Genomic DNA, 19,416 nt, shown 5'->3' with positions numbered 1-19,416 from the left:
TAATTCTAATAGATTCTTATTCACAGAAAAAACTATTTCTTAAAACGTTTCAATTCAAATATTTGTCACATATTGAACTGGTTTCAATTATTTCATAATTGAATCAAGCATTCATGTGCTCAAAAACAAAATTTTCTGATATTTTCTATTGAATTTTGAATTTGATAATTTTGATATTTGAATATACAATTTTCGTTATTGGTTGAACAAAAATTATTGAAAAATAATTTTCGTAATTGAAACAAGTAAGATAGCTATATTCACCAAAATATACTTTAAAATAAAAATTTTAAATATTTTTTGGTAAACAAAATTTAATTTGTTTTTCCAGTTGTTTTTTCAAAATTGTTTTTTAATTTAATAATTTTTTTTTTTAATTTTAAAATTTTTTTTTTTAATTTTAAAAATTTTTTTTTTTTAGTTTTTAATTTTTTTCTTAATATTTAGTGAAAAAAAATTTTAAATTCAGGTTAAAAAATATTTTTTCCGATTTTGACCCATTGTAGGTCGAACTTACTATGGTCTTATATACGTCGTTCCACAGGTCTTTGAAATCGAGGTTGTCCTGGTTTTTTCCTTATATCTCAGCCATTTGTGGACCGATTTTCTCGATTTTAAATAGCAACCGAGCCGGAAGAATTTGGAGATATTGATGTATCATTCGTGTATGTATTTGGGGGCTTCAGAAAGTTGATTTCAACACACAGACGGACAGATGGACATGGCTATAACGACTCCGCTATCTATAACGATTCAGAATATATATACTTTGTGGGGCCGCAAATGAAAAATGTAGAAATTACAAACGGAATGACAAACTTATATATACAATTGCCACTCATGGTGAAGGGTATATAAACAAAAAATAACAAAAATGTGTTTTCAATTACGAAAATTATCTGCTCAATAATTTGTGTTTTTTTTGAAAAATAATTTTCGTAACTGAAAAAACAAAAAATAACAAAAATGTGTTTTCATTACGAAAATTATCTATTCAATAATTTTTGTATTTCAAGTTGAACCAATAACGAAAATTGTTTTCGTTTTTTTTTTTTTTTTTTGAGCACATGAATACTTGATTCAATTATGAAATAATTGCAACCAGTTCAATGTGACAAATGTTGAAATATATTTTTTTCTGTTTTTCTGACAGTATTTTTCTGATTATATTAATGATTGCGTTAACCATAACATGTATAAGGTACCACTCACATGATTATAGCAATCATATATGTGATTGTAGTAATTATCTATATGTTTGTGGTAACCATTTATGACCGATAAAGTCCTATTTCGGGAGGACATTTATATGGGGGCTATGTGAAATAATGGACCGGTTTTCACCAGTTCTTTGATAATACATGTGCCAAATGTTATAGAAATATCTTTATAATTACAACCTGTCAGCCAGACTCAAAAATTGATTCTGAGTCGATCGCTATACTTAAAGATTAGTGTTAGACTAATATTTTTGGGCATTACAAACATCAGCAGAAATGCATAATGGTAGTGTAGGGTATAAAAACTTGTCAAGTATACCTCCAAATACTAAACAGTTCTACAAAAACTATTCGTCTAGATTCAAAATGTGTTTTTTCACCTCATTGATTTGACCTTGTTTAACTTTTCCTTTTTTTGTTTTGTAAATCAAAAGATTTTATAATATTCCTTAATCATTATGTATGTAAGTCTTGTCATTTATTTAGTTTTACAACTAAAATCTCTAAGGGTCATCAAATTGAAAATTCTATTTGTTGTTGAACCCAACGACAACATGATTATAACAACATCATCTTGTCAATAGAAAATTCTCTTTAATATTAGCCAAGTAAATATTTGACCATTAAATAAGTTTAGCCATAAATTCCCATAAATTATGTCGTACTATTACAGACTACAACTATTTCGGGGGGTTGAGATGTTACAACATCAATTAATTATTCCTAGAAATAAGTCTGCTCTTGAACAATTAAATTGTAAATAAAATGATTTTGTGATAAAAAGATTGTATGTATTGAAGAGGTCAAAGGTCAAATTTATGAAATTTTATGAAAGAAAATTATACTTTCATTAAATGGGTTTAAAACGTTTCATAAAAATTCTGAATTTAGAGTTTTGTCTAATAAATTGGTAAAATTTCCTTTAGTGGGGGATATAGCTATCCCTGTTGAGAAGCCATTTAAAAAAACATTATAAGTTTATTAAGAAATAACAGATTTTCGACCAAAAAGAATACGAAAATTCCACATTTGTTCAATTTTCAATTATATAAACTTAAAATTAAATATTTTTAGATTCGTAAAACATATAGCTTTGAATCATTTTTTATACGATTGTTTACTAAATCGAGGAATTTAACCCACTAACCGGCCAATTTTATTTCGAGGTAAAATAATATACCAGATTATTGTTTGAAAAAAAAAGAAATACGTTGGAAAAAAAACAAACAAAAGTCAAGTGCACATTCTTGTTTATCACACTAAGGGCCATTATTACAACTTACCGTTATACTTAAAGTTAACTTTAAGGGTACCTTTTTCTATTGCTTAAAGTAACCTTTAACTATAACGGCAAGTTGTAATAATGGCCCTAAGTAAATTGTTTGTCTCTTTACTCATATTTACCGTTATAACGGGAAAAATAACCAAATAAAGCAGCATTACATACATTTAACATACCCGCCTGAAGGCAGCCTTGCCGGTTAGAGGGTTAATACATTAACTGTGAGAGGGTTAAAGCTTAAGTTTCTTTTATAAAAACTGAGTTTAAATTAAGATACAATTTTCTACACACTACTTTTAATTTGCAAACATTTAAACGTATTAACACTAATAATAATTATATTGAAAAAGAAAGCATAATTATAAATAGCAAAATATATAGACATAGAATATAATTAATATAAGCATAAAATAACTTAAATTACTGTACAGTGTGCAACAAAACAGTGTAGACTAATAATTGCATACATTAATGTTCAGATCCCAAACTCTTTTTATTACAATACATCAAATCAACTGCTTGGAGGAAATTATTATTCTCAAGTTATGGCTACAATGTCTCACTTTCCTTTTTATTTCCAACCCAGTTTGGATTTTTCTCAACTCAAATTTAATTGAAATTCAAAGAATACATTCAAATCAAGCCCATATCATATATTGGTCTTATATGAAAGCTATGGCTGCATCTTTATAAGATTACTAGCTGTCCCGGCAAACGTTGTTCTGCCATAGCTCACACAAAGTTTGAAGACTCCCACTATAATAGTACTCCAGATATGCAATAATAAATTTTTACTTTGTATGGGAGGTACCATGCCCATTGTACCTATATAGGTCAATTGTGAATCTAAACCATCCAGGGACCCACTCAAACACACACAACAAATTTCATCGAAATCGGCCCAGCTGTTAAGGAGGAGTTCAGTTACTAACACACGTACAGAAGAATTATATATATAAAGAAGATGTGAAGTGATTTTTCAGGTCTAAACTCCTATTCCGGGAGGACATTAATGGACAATTTTAACCAATTTGGACTTCATCTTTGGACCGAAAATAGTGTACTTATGTGCGAAATTGTATCAAATTGTAGTTAAAATTGCGAACTGTACGCAAGTTTGGCCTGAACCAACAGAAAGATAACCAAGTAGCAGACGGCCGGGCGTCGTCGATTGGTATACTTTAGTAAGCCAATATATTTGGCCGTCATAAATCTCAATACAAAGTGAGAGAATACTTCTTAATACGGAAAAGCTAATCTTTGGAAAAAGTTTTAAGCTAACAATACTCAAAACTAGTTTATTGAGTATTTTTATAGGATTTTATTAAAAAGTAATGAAAAGGGCACATTTAACAGGATAATTAGAAAAAGTTATTAAAAAGGTACTTTTAATGTATTTTAACAAATTTTCGGCTACCTAAAAAAACTAATTCTAAAAAAAAAACATTTTTATTATGCACCTATGCAAAATTATATGATAAAAAGTAGTAGAAAACAGTACTTTTTTGAAAATTTTTTAGAAAAGGTAATTTTGGAAATGATACCGAAAAATAACTTCAACCTAAAATGGTTTAAACATTTTTTTTAAAAAGTAGCAGAAAAGGTACTTTAATGTATTTTAACATATTTCCGATTGCCTATACTAAAAACTAATTTATTACGCATTTTTGCAAAATTTTATGAAAAAGTCGTAAAAACATTTTTAGAAAAAGTAGTTAAAAAGGTACGTTGGGCACTATTTTTGAAAAAGTAGTAGAAAATTGAAAGGTACTTTAAAGTATTTGACATACAATTATGCACTTTTGCAAAATTTTATGAAAAAGTCGTAAAAACATTTTTAGAAAAAGTACTTAAAAAGGTACTTTTTGAAAAAGTAGTAGAAAACTGATTTTTTTGAAAAAGCACTTTTTTGATATTTCAAGGTATTTTGATAAATTTGTGGCCAAATTAAAGTATTTTTTAAACTTTTTTGGAAAAAGTAATAGAAATTGTAATTTTTGAAAAAGTATTCTTTTGATATTTCAATGTATTAATACATTTATGGCTACGATTACTAAAAAAAACTAGTTAGGCTTAAATTTAAGAACTTTTGACACAATTTTTTAAAAAGTAGTAGAAAAGGTACTTTTTGCAAAAGCAATTTATAGGAGTTTCAACATATTTAAAAACATTATCAGCTAATTTGGCTTAAATTTAAGAACTTTTGCCACTATTTCTGAAAAAGTAGTAGAAAAAGTATTTTTTGCAAAAGTACTTTTTTGGTATTTTAACATATTTTCATCAACCAATACAGAAAAACTAGTTAACTGTGCTATTTTCTTTAATTTTTTTTAAAAATGTAGTAGAAAAAGTACTTTTTCTAAAAAGTAAAATATTGGCAGAAATATTTATGGCAAAATGTCGATGAATAAAAGTACTTTTACTTTGGGCACTATTTTTGAAAAAGTAATAGAAAATTGATTTTTTTGAAAAAGTACTTTATTGATCAATTTGTGGCTGACATTACTAAAAAAAAAACTATCATAAATTTAAGTATACTTTAAACTTTTTTTTAAAAAAGTAGTAGAAATTGTAATTTTTGAAAAAGTATTCTTCTGATATTTCAAAGTATATTAATATATTTCTGGCTACCATTACTAAAAAAAACTAGTTTGGCTTAAATTTAAGAACTTTTGCCACTATTTCTGAAAAAGTAGTAGAAAAGGTACTTTTTGCAAAAGTACTTTTTTTGGTACTTTAACATATTTTCATCAACCAATGCAGAAAAACTAGTTTATTGGGACTTTTTCTTTAACTTTTCAAAACTGTAGTAGAAAAAGTACTTTTTGTCAAAAGTAAAATATTGACAGAAATATTTATGCCAAAATGTTGATGGATAAAAGTACTTTTACTTTTTTTTGAAAAAGTAGTAGAAAATTGATTTTTTTGAAAAAGTACTTTATTGATATTTTAAGTTTTTTGATCAATTTGTGGCTAATATTACTAAAAAAAAACTATCATAAATTTAAGTATTTTTTAAACTTTTTTTTAAAAAGTAGTAGAAATTGTAATTTTTGAAAAAGTATTCTTTTGATATTTCAATGTATATTAATACATTTATGACTACCATTACTAAAAAAAAACTAGTTTGGCTTAAATTTAAGAACTTTTGCCACAATTTTTGAAAAAGTAGTAGAAAAGGTACTTTTTGTAAAAGTACTTTTTTTTGGTACTTTAACATATTTTCATCAACCAATGCACAAAAACTAGTTTATTGGGACTTTTTCTTTAACTTTTCAAAAATGTAGTAGAAAAAGTACTTTTTGTCAAAAGTAAAATATTGACAGAAATATTTATGCCATATGTCTTTGGGCACTATTTTTGAAAAAGTAATAGAAAATTTATTTTTTTGAAAAAGTACTTTATTGATATTTTAAGTTATTTTGATCAATTTGTGGCTAATATTACTAAGAAACTCATAAATTTAAGCATTTTTAAACTTTTTTTGAAATAGTAGTAGAAATTGTAATTTGTGAAAAAGTAAAAAATGATTTGAGAATTTTTGCCACAATTTTTGAAAAAGTTGTAGAAAAGGTACTTTTTACCAAAGTACTTTTTTAGTATTTTAACATATTTAAAAACATTATAAGCTCATTTGGTTTAAATTAAAGAACATTTGGCACTATTTTTGAAAAAAAGTAGTAGAAAAGGTACTTTTTGCAAAAGTACTTTTTAGGTGTTTCAACATGTTTAAAAAGATTATCATTTGGTTTAAATTAAAGAACTTTTGACACTATTTTTGAAAAAGTAGTAGAAAAGATACTTTTTGCCAAAGTACTTTTTTGGTATTTTAACATATTTTCATCAGCCAATACAGAAAAACTAGTTTATGCTGCTCTTTTCTTTGATATTTTTAAAAAATGTAGTAGCAAAAGTACTTTTTGTAAAAAGAAAAATATTAATTTATGGTAAAATGTTGATGGAAAAAAGTACTTTTAGAAGCAAAGGCTTTTCTTTTCAGGTAACTCAAAGGGATATAAATGGAACCAAGAGAACTATGCCAAAGTGTAACATGATTTATGCTAAAGACAGATTGGTTGGAAGCGAAAAACAAAAAAGTATGCAAAATAAGTCCCCAATGTTTTGTTTGCCCACTGCACATATCATGCCTAAAGCGTTCTACTTATTTCTATATTTATAAATTAATATGTTTCACTACTTTTTTTCTAGAAATTTTTATCAATTAACATTTATGTTTTGGTGACAGCAGCAGGAATTGAATATTGGTTTAATGTAATTGTAATTGTAAATTTCTTTAGAAACTAATTTAATTTTCAAACTTAAGTAAATTAACAAAATTGAAACTTGATTTTTTTTTGTCGTTTAGAATAATGTGTATTTTGTTTTAAAATGTTTTTTTTTTTAAAATGTTTTTACCCCAAACGTTTTTGGCGCGCCTCTTTGCGACCATACGATAACGGCAGAGTAAAACGAGTCACAATCCCTTCAGGTCCAAATACATTTGAAGGTATATTATCCAAGGAATCGGACAGTGAACGTGAATCCGATTGATCTTGTAAACTAAAAATCGAGTACGAGTATTTTTTCAAAATTAAATTTGTTACAAAACAAAATCAAAACAAGAAATTCAATAAAAAAAACAAATGACAAGAAAAAAGAAAATGAAGAAAATTTTAAATCAAAAGTGTGTGAAGAAACAGAAACATACATAAATTCGTGAACGATTCGAATTGAAAATTAATGGGTGGTAGTGGTGAGATTTAAACGATTAATGCGAAATTGAAGTGTGTAGGTAAACGGAACATTTCACATTTTAGTTTATAAACAGGCATTGATTTATTGTAATAACTGAATGATTTCAAACGATTCGATTTAAATGCTTAAGAGTAACAAAACATTATCACGAAAAATGTTTTAAAATTACGAATTAACAAATTATAAAACAATACGAGTATCAGTCTGATTATGTTAAATATTTCTTTTTTCATGTTGAAACATAAAGACATTCAAATGTATGTAAAGTAAATGCTTTGTTATGAACTACGAAATTGTTATTGTGAATATATTTCAATCTCGAAAATAATGAGTTTTAAGAATTAATTGTCGCATTTAGAAAAAAATACACAACTATTTTTAAATATAATACAGACATACAATTTATATACATAATGAATAATTTCTAGAATTAATTTATACAGTACTTATACATACATACATAATTATTTATAAAAAAAAAATAGTTTAAAATTTTATTTAAATTATTTGAAACACATTCATGAAACACATAATGTTTTCTACCATAATTTTATTGAGAGTTAAAGGGGAAGTATTTGGTAAATTAAATAAAATAGGCAAAGGCTTAACAAAGATTTGGCGTGATTCTCTACACGCAGAGAAAAAACATGGTTGTAGCAACCATAAACTAAGAGCAACATATGATCAGATTCATGCTTTTGTAGTCCAAAACTAATTATGATCATTATTAGTATCATTAAATATCATAATATGTTCTGAAATAATCCTATTATGATATACAGTGGTTGACAAATCAATGGAAACTTTTCCAAATATTTCATTAGTAGCCTAAAATCTGAAATAATTTTTTAAAAAATTTTAACATTTTTGTAGTATTTTATTTGTATAATTTTATTAACTTAATTTCAGTGTTTAAAAAACTAGACTACAAGTAGCAGTAGCAACGAAAAAACACAAGTAGTCTAGTTAAAAAATTAATAAAAACTCGGAGTCAATAATTACTACTACTACTGCTACCTTCACATTTTGGTAGCAGTAGTTGTAGTAGTACTAATAAAAGAAAAATTTAAAAGTAGCAGAGTAATTTATTTTTTATTGCTACCTTAAAAAAGAAAAAGTTTTGATGTAGCAGTCATTAGTTTTTTATTAATTCTGCTACTTTTAAAATTTAGTAGTAATAGAAGTAGCAGTTGAGGTAGTAGAAGAAGTAGCAGTTAAGTAGCAGTTGAAGTAGCAGCTAAGTAGCAGTTGAGGTAGCAATAAAATAAGTCAAAAATAAAAATCTTCAGTCAAAAAAGTATATTATGTGTTGTTGTTGTGAATGTATATTTGTGTAAGTTGGTCGTGTTGTAAACAAAAGTTCGGCTTTTTTGTTATATACACAGAAAACACGATCTTTCTGTTAGCAACACGAACATCTGAGACGAATAAAATCGAATAATTCTTTCAAACTCTCTCAAAACAAAAACAACACACAGTGTTTAATTCTGTCAATTTTGGTGTTATGACTGAAGATTTTCTTTTTTGACTACTTTTATTGCTACCTTAACTGCTGCATCAACTGCTACTTTACTGCTACCTTAAAAATTAAAACTCGATATAGAGCAGTAGCAATGATTTGTATTTTTATGCTACTACTCCATTTACAATTCATGTTTTATTACTACTGCTCTGTTAAGGTAGCAGTAGTTTTAAAAAAACAAGAAAACGAAAAAAGACGAATGCTACTGCTACCGCTACATACACTTTTTTGAAGCAGTTGTTGTAGCAATAGTTAAAAATTTGTTAGTTATCGTAGCTTTTCAAACACTGCTTAATTTAACAAAAAACAAAGGACATAATTAAATTCTAAAAATGAGAAAACAAAATTAAAAGATTTCTTTATTACGGCATTGACAAAACAATGGAAACTTAGGTATTATTTTAACAAATATGGTCTAAACTTTGCAATAACTCAATATTTTGTTGGGTATCCTTTATTTTTGATAACTGCTACACATCGACGATGCATTGAACCATTTTGCCATTCCCTTATAACCGCCTCCGATAAATCTTCCTTCCTGGTGTAATTTTGGGTCCTTATTTTACGATCTACAATTTCCCATTGATTTTCTATGGGATTGAGATCTGGCGATTGGGCAGGCCACTTCAAAACACGTACCTCGTTGGATTGTAAGCACTCGGTTACAACCCTAGAGGTGTGTTTCGGGTCGTTGTCGTGTTGGAATCTCCAAACTAGGGGCATATTTTCCTCAGCGTATGGATACATAACATCGTTTAATATGGTTCTGTATCCTATACCTGTCATGGTATCTTTTATAATATAAATTGGGCCCATACCTTGCCCTGAAAAACATCCCCATACCATAATATTGCAACCGCCAAACTTTACAGTCTTATTTGTGTACTTTGGATCTAATCTTTTTCCCTTTGGTCGTCTTACAAATGTTCTCCCATCACTACTGCCTCTTAAATTGTATTGGGATTCGTCGGAAAAGAGGACAGTATTCCATTTCTGTATTGACCAGTTTAAATGATCCCTGGCAAATTGTAGACGAGCAGAGCGGTTCTTTTTAGAAATGAGTGGTTTTTTCACAGGACGATAGCAACCAAGACCAGCCTCATATGCCCTGCGGGTACTTATTTCTAATTTTAGGCTATTAACAACCTCTCGAGGAGTTATTTTTGAAAATTTCTTGAACTCTCTCGCTATTAAATTATCTTGTCTAGGAGTAGTCTTACGAGGTCTTCCACCTAAATGTTGAGTTTTTACAGAACCGAAATTTCATGAAATTTCTTTATAATTTTTGAAACTGCTAATTTATTTGTTGAATATTTGTCACATATACTTTTTTGTTTTAAACCAGCTTTAAAATCGTTAATTATTTTATTTTTTAAGTCTTCACAAATCTTAACTTTAGCCATTTTCGTTAACTTTGAAAAAAGCAATTATGCGAAAAACTTAGAAAAAGAAATTGTGAAAAATTACCAGAATTTAAAAATAAAATAACTGTAAACAGAATGCTTTTTACATCGTTCTTTTAAATATTATTTTCGTTTTACACTTCTTTCTTGCAGAAGTTTAAAAGTTTCCATTGTTTTGTCAGTAGCGAAATAGTGAATATTTTTAATTTTGTTCCCTTTTTCAAGAATATAATTAATAATGTTGTTTGGTTTTCAGTTAATTTATATAAATAAAACTATACAAGTGAAATACAAAAAAAAAAAATTTATTTTAAAAAAACATTTTAAATTTTGGGCTACATATGGAATATTTGCAAAAGTTTCCATTGTTTTGTCAACCACTGTAAAAAAATCATAATATGACTCAAAGTAATCATATTTATGACCCAATTAAATCATATTCACCCCTATCATAATCAATATTTCATATGAAATATTTTCCCTTTTCCTTTTATCGTTCAACAACTTTGTTCACGTGAAAAAATTCCCCTTGTTGTGAAATTTGTCGATGGAATTTTGTAAACAATAAACAGCTGTTACGAACAAAATTAACTATTGTGAATGAAAAGTTCATAGGAATATCACGATAGCAATTTTCCCTTCGAGGGAAATGGATATTTCATGGGAACAAAATTTCACATGTTATTGCCGATAGCGGTGATTATGATCCAAAGTAATCATATTATTATTAAAATTTATTTTTAGAAATATAAAATTAAATTTTAATAGGTTTTAGTTTTAAGATACTAAATTCCCAATTAAAATATTATTGAAAAATTCACTGAAATTTATTGTTATTCGCTCTAGGAAAGTTAAAGATAATATACAAATAAAACTATAGAGCGAATATGAATTACAGACACTCAAAATTTACTTGTAAAAATAGCATAGCTTAGACAAACACCAACACTCACAAATGGTTGGGAAAAAGACTATTAAAAGTAAACATATCTTGTTTGTATCTTAAACATATTTGGTCAATTCACAAGGTGTCTTATCATGTCATATTGTCATAATGTCTTAATATTTCACAGTTTTTATTGCTTTTCAAGCAAAAAATTTCATAAATTAATACTACTATGTATGAGTTGTACATAATAATAATATCGAGCCCTTAACGCCAAATTATCGTAAGCGACATTTTTAAAATGTTTGTTTTATTGCAGAAATTAAAATTTTATGGACCGACTGATGTTTTAGCGTTCTCAGAATATCAAAATTGTTAATAACATCAAAAATATAGGGGGTAAGATTTTATCGTAAGTCAATGTTTATATTTCACAGTAAACGAATATTATCGTAAGCGACACACAGTGGTATAGAAAAAAAGAGGGAAATAAATCTGTAACTTCTAAATGGTTACATTGGTTTGAATGAAATTTCACATGCGGAAAGAAGAAGTGTTGTCGAGTTTAAGTTTTGAACGTGGACCTCATGGGCCCACCAGGGGCGCGACCAAAGGCCCTCAAAGTAAGACACCTCGGGTATGTTACATTTTTAAAACGATATTATTTATTGGTTTGAGTTCCGATTTCAAAAATATTATACATGTAGAATCTTCTCATCGAGCACTACAAAAAACCTTGTCGAAGCTATCAATTATCTGTTATAGCTTAGGAGATATTCGCATTTGAAAATTAATTTTTCAACATTTTTACCCACGCTACTCCAGTTTCTTGATAAAATAGTATCCAAATATTTCCCGATTATCTCCAGTTTTCCTTTATTGGACTAATAAACATGTGTGTTGCAAATGGAAAATGAACTGTTTAAAAATAATGACTAAGTCCAAAGTTATATGCATTTGAATTTAAAAAGTTTTTAAAAACCAATTTTTCGCTATTTTTTGGGAAAAAAATAACTTTTTTTCTTTTTAAGTTATCGCAAACAATTTCTAAGAGGATGTATAAGAAATTTCTACTTTCTGAAAGCTTAGTTTTCATAAAATATTTTAAAGGAAAACCAATTTCAAAATTGTTGTTACCGAGGGGTAAAATAAAACTTTAGGGCAAAAATTCTCAAATCGCGTATCCGATATCAAAATATAGTAACCGATTATAGGTGGCTCAATATGTTTCTAATTATTTTGTAAAGGGTCCCGATTACCCCGACCCTGGTATGGATATTATAGCCAAAAAACTAAAAATTACAATTTTTGGAATTTTTCAACACTTTTTTGGGAATTGCGGGATTGCTGATAATAAATTTCAAAATTCGTTTTTATTTTTCCATTTTAAATAGAAAAATCTACATAACTGTGAAATTTCATTAAAAACTATTTATAAATAAAAATTTAATTTCAATTCGAAAAATTTTTATCTATGCAAAAATTCAATAAAAAAACATTTTTTGTCATATTTTTCTATAAAGTATTCCATGAATTTTTAATTGTCAAAAGTTATAAATATTTTTGAAAAATAGAAAAATAGCTTGAACGAAATTGTATTATATCGCATCATAACATTTTTAATTCTATGTATAAATTTCAAAATAATCAAAAAAAAACCTTCTCCTGTAAAATTTGTGTTTTGTCGCTTACGATAATTTGGCGCTAAGGGCTCGATATGTTTACCTATTTATCATTATTTAGTTGTCTGAAAACCATATTCATATAAACCATATAAACGTTTACAGTAACCAAAATATGGTTAAAATTAAATTAAAACAACAATTATATGTTTACAACAGCAATATATTGTTACAAAGAACATAGTATAGTTATCGTAACCATGTCGAACCATGTTTTTTCTCTGCGTGTATTCTCCTTTAAAGAATGATTTGTATTTTTCTCTTTAAATAAAAAATCTCTTTTTATATTCCCTATTTTGCTGTGATTTAAAAATAACAATATTTTATCATATTTGAAAATAATTATGTTATTTACATAAATACATATATATTTAATAACGTTATTATATGCAGTAAACTTTAAATACGCTTTTAAATGATACTGCTTGTCATTGAGATAGTAAATGAGACAACTTTTGGTTTTAAAAAGTCATATTTCATTATAATTACAGCAAATTATGGGGAATTTCTAGCAATGAGCAATTGTATTGAGATGTTAAATACATACATATATTGTATTCTATTACTTTTTTTATTATTAATCAAAATAAAGTGCTAATTATCACATATAAGGAGTGAGATTGCAAAAATCTTAACATACACAAATGTTAATAAAAAAGAAACCACTAAACCTAGTTTTTATCTTTTTTATTGAAATTATTATTATTAAAAAAATATTGGCCCATAATCATAGTCAAACACTAAAGCCGGTTCTTTTTAAAAACAACTTTAATATAAAAACCAGCTATTAATTATTTTGCAACTACCCAGTAAGCACCAAAGCCCCAAAAATTCAAGCACTTGAACATTTTGTTGGAATTTGAATTGAATGCAAATGTAATTATACTTTAGACATGAAAAATATTTGAAAATTTATTTATTTTTCAAACAAAAAACATATGGCTTAAAATTATGTTTCCTTTTTACTGGAGAATGCTATTGAAATAAAGTGTAATACAACTGTAATTCAATTGCTTGACTATAATTCAAGGCTTGAATTACACTTGCTTTCAACTCGAATTCCAGTAAAAATGCTTATTGGGTGAAAATTAAATTATGTTTTAAATTGAACCGACTTTAACTGGGTGCCACCTCAAATATAGAAAATGTTTTCATTAAATATACAACGAAATACAGACAAGTGGCACCGCTGAACAGCTGACATAGAAAATTAAAAAAAAGTAAACGCGGAATCTACAGACGAAAAGCAGTTTGTGGTGGAAAAATGGAATAAATAAGATTAATATCATATTTAAGATATTTTGGTACTAATTTTATTGACAACTGTTCAATAATTGGAAAATTCCTGCCAATATCTTGTAACACAAACATTTTTGACTATTTGTCGAACTTTTTTACTTGGTGAAGAACAACTGATGCTGTTGTTAAATGAGTTAAAAACAGCTTCAGCTAGTTTTATATTTACAGTCGACTTTAACGTCAAAACTATTTTATCTTTTCTATGGTAGACCTAAAGTCCACTCTTAAGTAAAGACGACTTTATTTCTCTTAAAATATACTTTATTTCTGACTATTATTTTTATAGTTCTAATCAATAGCGATGAATTTATGAACCTTTCCCGGAAACCCTTCCATTAAGGTTTTATAGAGCTTTCTGTCACTTTGTGCCACCTTTTTTGTGCTCTTCAATTCTCTTTTAGCCCAATATCTCTCCACTTCCCTTAGCTCCAGGCAGTTTGGAAGATTTACCTCTCTTGGTACAAATACCACATTATTGTTCTTGCACCACTCAAGACCTTGCTTACCACAGTGACAGGATGCCAAATCAGGCCAATAATTGGACACATTAAGAAGTCTTATGTATGGAAGCATCCTCTTTTGTAAACATTCCTTGATGTAAATCTCCGTATTTATAGAATACATGTTTGTCCGCAACTGCATATTGCTTGCCATACCAAGTACTTTTTGGGAAAATTTTCTGCATTTGGGTCCTAAACTTTTCTACAATATTCCCTCAAGCATCAGCAACATAAAAATATTTAACCGGAAGCTGCGAAAAATTTTTCAGAACACACGTTTCGTCATACATTATGCAGCAGGTTCATTTTTTTGTATAAAATTTTAATTCAATTTCCGTCCTCTGTCTTTGGCCTCTAAATTTTTAGCAGAGTTCCTGTCAGTAACTTTTTGAGCCTTTTATGTTTTTAAACCTGTATTGGCTTTAACTTTCGTAGCAAATAGTACGAGTACTGAGCTAATCGGACTGCTTTCCTAACCGATGTTTTGGGAGCTCTTTTAAAAATGCTTTCTATTTATTGGCTTTAGTAAAATCAGGGTTTCTATCAACGGCCAAGTTCTTCCGATACTGTTCAATAACATTGGAATCAGCTTGACGACAGACCTTTGATTGTTTGGCCAACTTTTTTAGGACCAAGTTGGGTTTTGTTGAAAATATTTAATAATTTTAGTAAGCACTTTTTCACTCATTTTAATCAGATTAACAGCAAATGCATATACTTTTCAAAAGTAACTTGATCAAATCCAATAATACTTGGGTAAAAAGTTTTAAGTTTTTTTTCGATCTCACTCCTCAAATAGTCACATCATATTTTACGTACAAACACGTTTATTCTAATATTTGTTTGTTTGTTAATGGCACGGAAGAAGATACACAACCCAGCAGTTAAGCAAGTAGTCAATGTATCCCTTAAAGACAGTAATTGCCACAAATGTCTTATCACTTGGCTGACTCCAATTTATATAATTTTGGTCATTTGACACGTGTGTGCATTTTGTAGTGCAGAGAGAAGACAATTGGTTAATTTATACGTCCCAAGTAATCTAGCGTGAAGACAATTGTCACTTAAGTGTCTCTAAGTAATCGAGAGTGTAGTCACTTTAAACGCTTTGTGAGTAATTCGTACAAACTGGTTTTTTACAAATTGTGTTAATGTAATTCTCATACAGTTTATTTTTATTTTTGCTTAAGTATACTGATATCGCATGTAACATAGCATGAAGTCAATAGTCACTTTAGTGTCTCTTAGTAACCTATGGTGAAGTCACTTCAAACTTTTTTTTGTACTGCAGTTTATTTTACCCACCAGAAGCGTTGACTATCTTCGATCAGCTATCCGATAGTCACATTGTAATCAAAAGGGACAATTGACCCCCTGCTTAGGACATGCACATGTTAAAATAACTAGTCAAGTAGCTGATCAAGTAACCAGTTACAAAGCTAGCAAGGTAACTGACGCTATGTAACCAGTTTGTGAATCCAATGCGTTGCCTACTTTGGACCAGCTATTATACAGTCCCATTGTAATCAAAAAGAGACAATAGACCCCCTGCCTAGGACATGCCCGTGTTAAAATGACTAGTCACATGGCTATTGAAGTAACTAGCTCCCACCCTAAATGATGGGTAAAATCACTAGTTCGGTACTGTCTCCTAGAACTGCTGGGAAATTGCTATACAAATACCAATAAAATCCGCACAGCTGTATTTGATCTGCGAAGTGCCTGAAAGTATGCAAAATAATTCACCTACTAAAGTAAAAACCTTCACAGTAAGTACAAACCCAAGTAGGAATTGATAAATACATTACCGTACTCAAACGAGGACGCAGCCCAAAATTCTCAAATGTTGCATCAACCACAAAAGTACATAAAGAGAGGAACATTGATAGGAAAACTACCGAAAACAGATTTCCAATTTTGCAAGATGAAACGGCTGACCCCCCCAATATAACCCAAGTCGTCCAAATCCCTCCTATTTCGTTGGTCGGAGAAAATTCTATTACGTTTTGCCATTTAAACGAGTTAATATAAGCGATACTAAGATACAGGTAAATCATGAAAACGATTTCCGTAAAATTGTACAGTAGGACATAATCGAAATTGTTTCCGAATTATAGGCATTTCAAAATTTAAATTTTAAATTTTAATAACTTAAATTCGAATACTCCTTGTCTACGCCCAAGAATTTTAGTGTTTTCTTCTATTCAGATCATTGTGAAAAAAAGTTTTAAGAGTTTTAGTTTTTTCAGTTGTGGTTGTCATTTTCGTGGAATTGCCCATATGGTACAGAAAGAAATTTGTGTTTTTATTATCACCTAATTTAATTCAATTCTACTCAATTCTGTTCACGAGCCTTCGTAAAACGCATCATATTTTAAGTGTGATTTAAATTTGGTTTTGAAAATGAATAAATAAAAAACAAAGTTTATTAATTGATTTTATATTCAGTAGAGAAGCCTTTACGCTTAACCAAATTAATGGGAGGCAGCGACTATTAAACAACAAATAATTAATTTAACAAAAATATATATTAAACAGGTTTGTTGGTTATGAAGCAGATGGCACTTAATCTGTGTACATCGCTACATTTGTGGCACAGTGTAACGATTTGTCAGTTAAAATATAGCTAAAATATAGCCCAAAATGCAAAGACTATTAATTTGAATATAAATACATATAGTTAATAATGTTAATCCGAGTTGGTTACACTGGAAATTTAATTAGAAACGACTTTCTACATTTATTTTCAAATCGACTCTGAATTAACACCTAGATCAGAGCAAATCTTGTGACTACTAAAGACCTAGGAAATGTTGAAGTATTTAAAATAGAGTTTGATTTATTTTCAAATTAATAACACTCTGCTACAAATTGACACTTTTTGTCAGAACTTGAAAAGCGACCTAATGGGGGATGTAGGCCTAGGTGAGGACATACTAAAACCGTTTTCAAAGATTTTGAAACACCCTCAAAATTTTGAGATATTTAAAAAAAAAATGTTTTAGGGTAGGTCGTAGTACTAGTAGAGTTAGTACCTCTAACTCACACATTTTTAGACCGATTTCAAAATTTTAAATAATTATGGATAGACAAAGAATTAAGCTTTCATAAAATATATGCACAAAATGTATATAAAAAAAAATTGCGTAAGTTTTTATAAAAAGTTTCGCTTTATTTTTTTTGGTAATTTTTCCTATTCAACAATAGTTAATTTAATTTTTTTTCTATGAAAACCTATTCTTTTTTGCACAGTGTTTTAAAGACAACTTTATATGGGAAAAAATGAGATATTACTTGTTAAAATCGGTTTATATTTGCAAAAATTATTAAACTTTTTTGAAAAAAGTTCGAAAAAATTTACCTTGTAAAAATTCAAAATTTTACAAATATTTTTTTTCTACAGTTTTTTGTTTATTTTTATTTATATGCGCTGGGGGTGAAATACTAAAAATGGTGTTAATTAAAAGTTGAATAACTTTTAGAATTTTCATCCGATTTGAATAATTAAAACCATGTTTTGTTAAGAACTCAATTTTCTATATATGTTGGTATAAATTTTTATAAACTTTCATATCAAAATAAGCAATGAAAAGCGACTAAAATCAAAAATGTTAATAAACTTTGTTTTTCTTTTAGATATTCTTAAGAAAAACAATACTAATAACTTAAAAATGTATAAAAAATGCACGTCATTTTAAAGCGTAATCAGTTTTTTTTCCAAACCCTTTAAAAAATTTAAAGTCGGACAAAAACTGACTAAGCTACAGGTCGATAAGTCGACGAACATCACTGAAAACTGTTTTTTCAGAATAACTTCTGAATTTGATGGTGTTTCTGACATTTTTAGAGACAATTTGTAGTGTACTCAGCAAGACCTATAACCCACGCTAGGCCGTTTTCCATGTTTTTTTTCCATCGTAGCACCGTGTAATAAATAAATTTCAAAAATTAATCGATCACTAATAATGAGAAAATTATGAAATTTTATTCTAATAATTGAATATAATTTCGTTTCTATTTAGTTTAAGAAAAATTGTATCTGCCTTTAACTGAATGGTGTTTTTCTAAGCCCGATATAATTTACAAAAGGGTTAACTGTAAAACGAACTGTCTTTCTTCGCTCAGTTTTTGACATTTATGATCAGTACTCTGGCAATTGACATTTGAACAACGCTACCAAATTTTCTTTGACGCATACACCGTAATCGGCACCGAAAACGAAATTCCATACATTTGCACCGAAAAATAGTTCGTTTCAGAAATCGGGAACGAATATTGGGAACGAAACGGCACCGATCAGTAACGAAAAACCTGTCATTTGGGGCCGGAACGAAAACAACTTCAAGTATGTTGTTTTCGGTGCTGTAGGAACGAAATTATTTGAATTGTTTTTTATTTCAAATTTAAAGAAATTCAAAATGAATAAAAAAATAAATTTTCTTTATTGGAAGAGGAAAAAATATTAGATTTTGTCAAAAATAATGAAATTCTATTAAATGTGTGACATCCAAAATTAAAAAAAAATTCGTTTCTGTTTTATGCCGCAACGCACCCAACTGAAACTAAAACAATTCAGAAACGAGTCGGTGATGAACACCAACGTTTCAGTTTTCGATATCGGCGCCGATTACGGTGTATGCGGAAACCCTGCTTTATTAGGTGTAAAAATGTTTAGCTTTAATTTTGAAACATTTGTACAATATAAATTTATTGAAAGTATTGGCTGATCTAGGTGTGTAATCTTTCTCGCAACATATGGACTCCGATCCAAAAGAACTGCTCATCTTTTGAGGCCAAAAACGAATCAACGCAATTTCGGATACTCTGCTCTGAAGTGATAGGTATCCCAGAGAGAGCGGTCTGCATC

The 19,416-nt window shown here is 28.4% G+C and overlaps 1 protein-coding gene across 6 annotated transcripts in view; it reads right to left on the bottom strand.

The window, feature by feature from the left end:
- Nucleotides 1-19,416, bottom strand: part of fry (Protein furry) — a 293,867-nt gene that overhangs the window by 183,864 nt on the left and 90,587 nt on the right. For 5 of the 6 annotated variants that reach the window (XM_065503200.1, XM_065503203.1, XM_065503202.1 and 2 more), the window contains exon 10: nucleotides 6,919-7,062. The exons of the other annotated variant lie outside the window; for it this stretch is intronic. In XM_065503200.1, coding sequence (XP_065359272.1) covers nucleotides 6,919-7,062 — 144 coding nt within the window. The remainder of the gene's footprint in view (nucleotides 1-6,918; nucleotides 7,063-19,416) is intronic. 6 annotated transcript variants of the gene reach the window in all.

Source organism: Calliphora vicina, chromosome 3 (genome assembly GCF_958450345.1).
Source record: "Calliphora vicina chromosome 3, idCalVici1.1, whole genome shotgun sequence".
Taxonomy (NCBI): domain Eukaryota; kingdom Metazoa; phylum Arthropoda; class Insecta; order Diptera; family Calliphoridae; genus Calliphora; species Calliphora vicina.
This window is presented reverse-complemented; position numbering and strand designations above follow the sequence as displayed.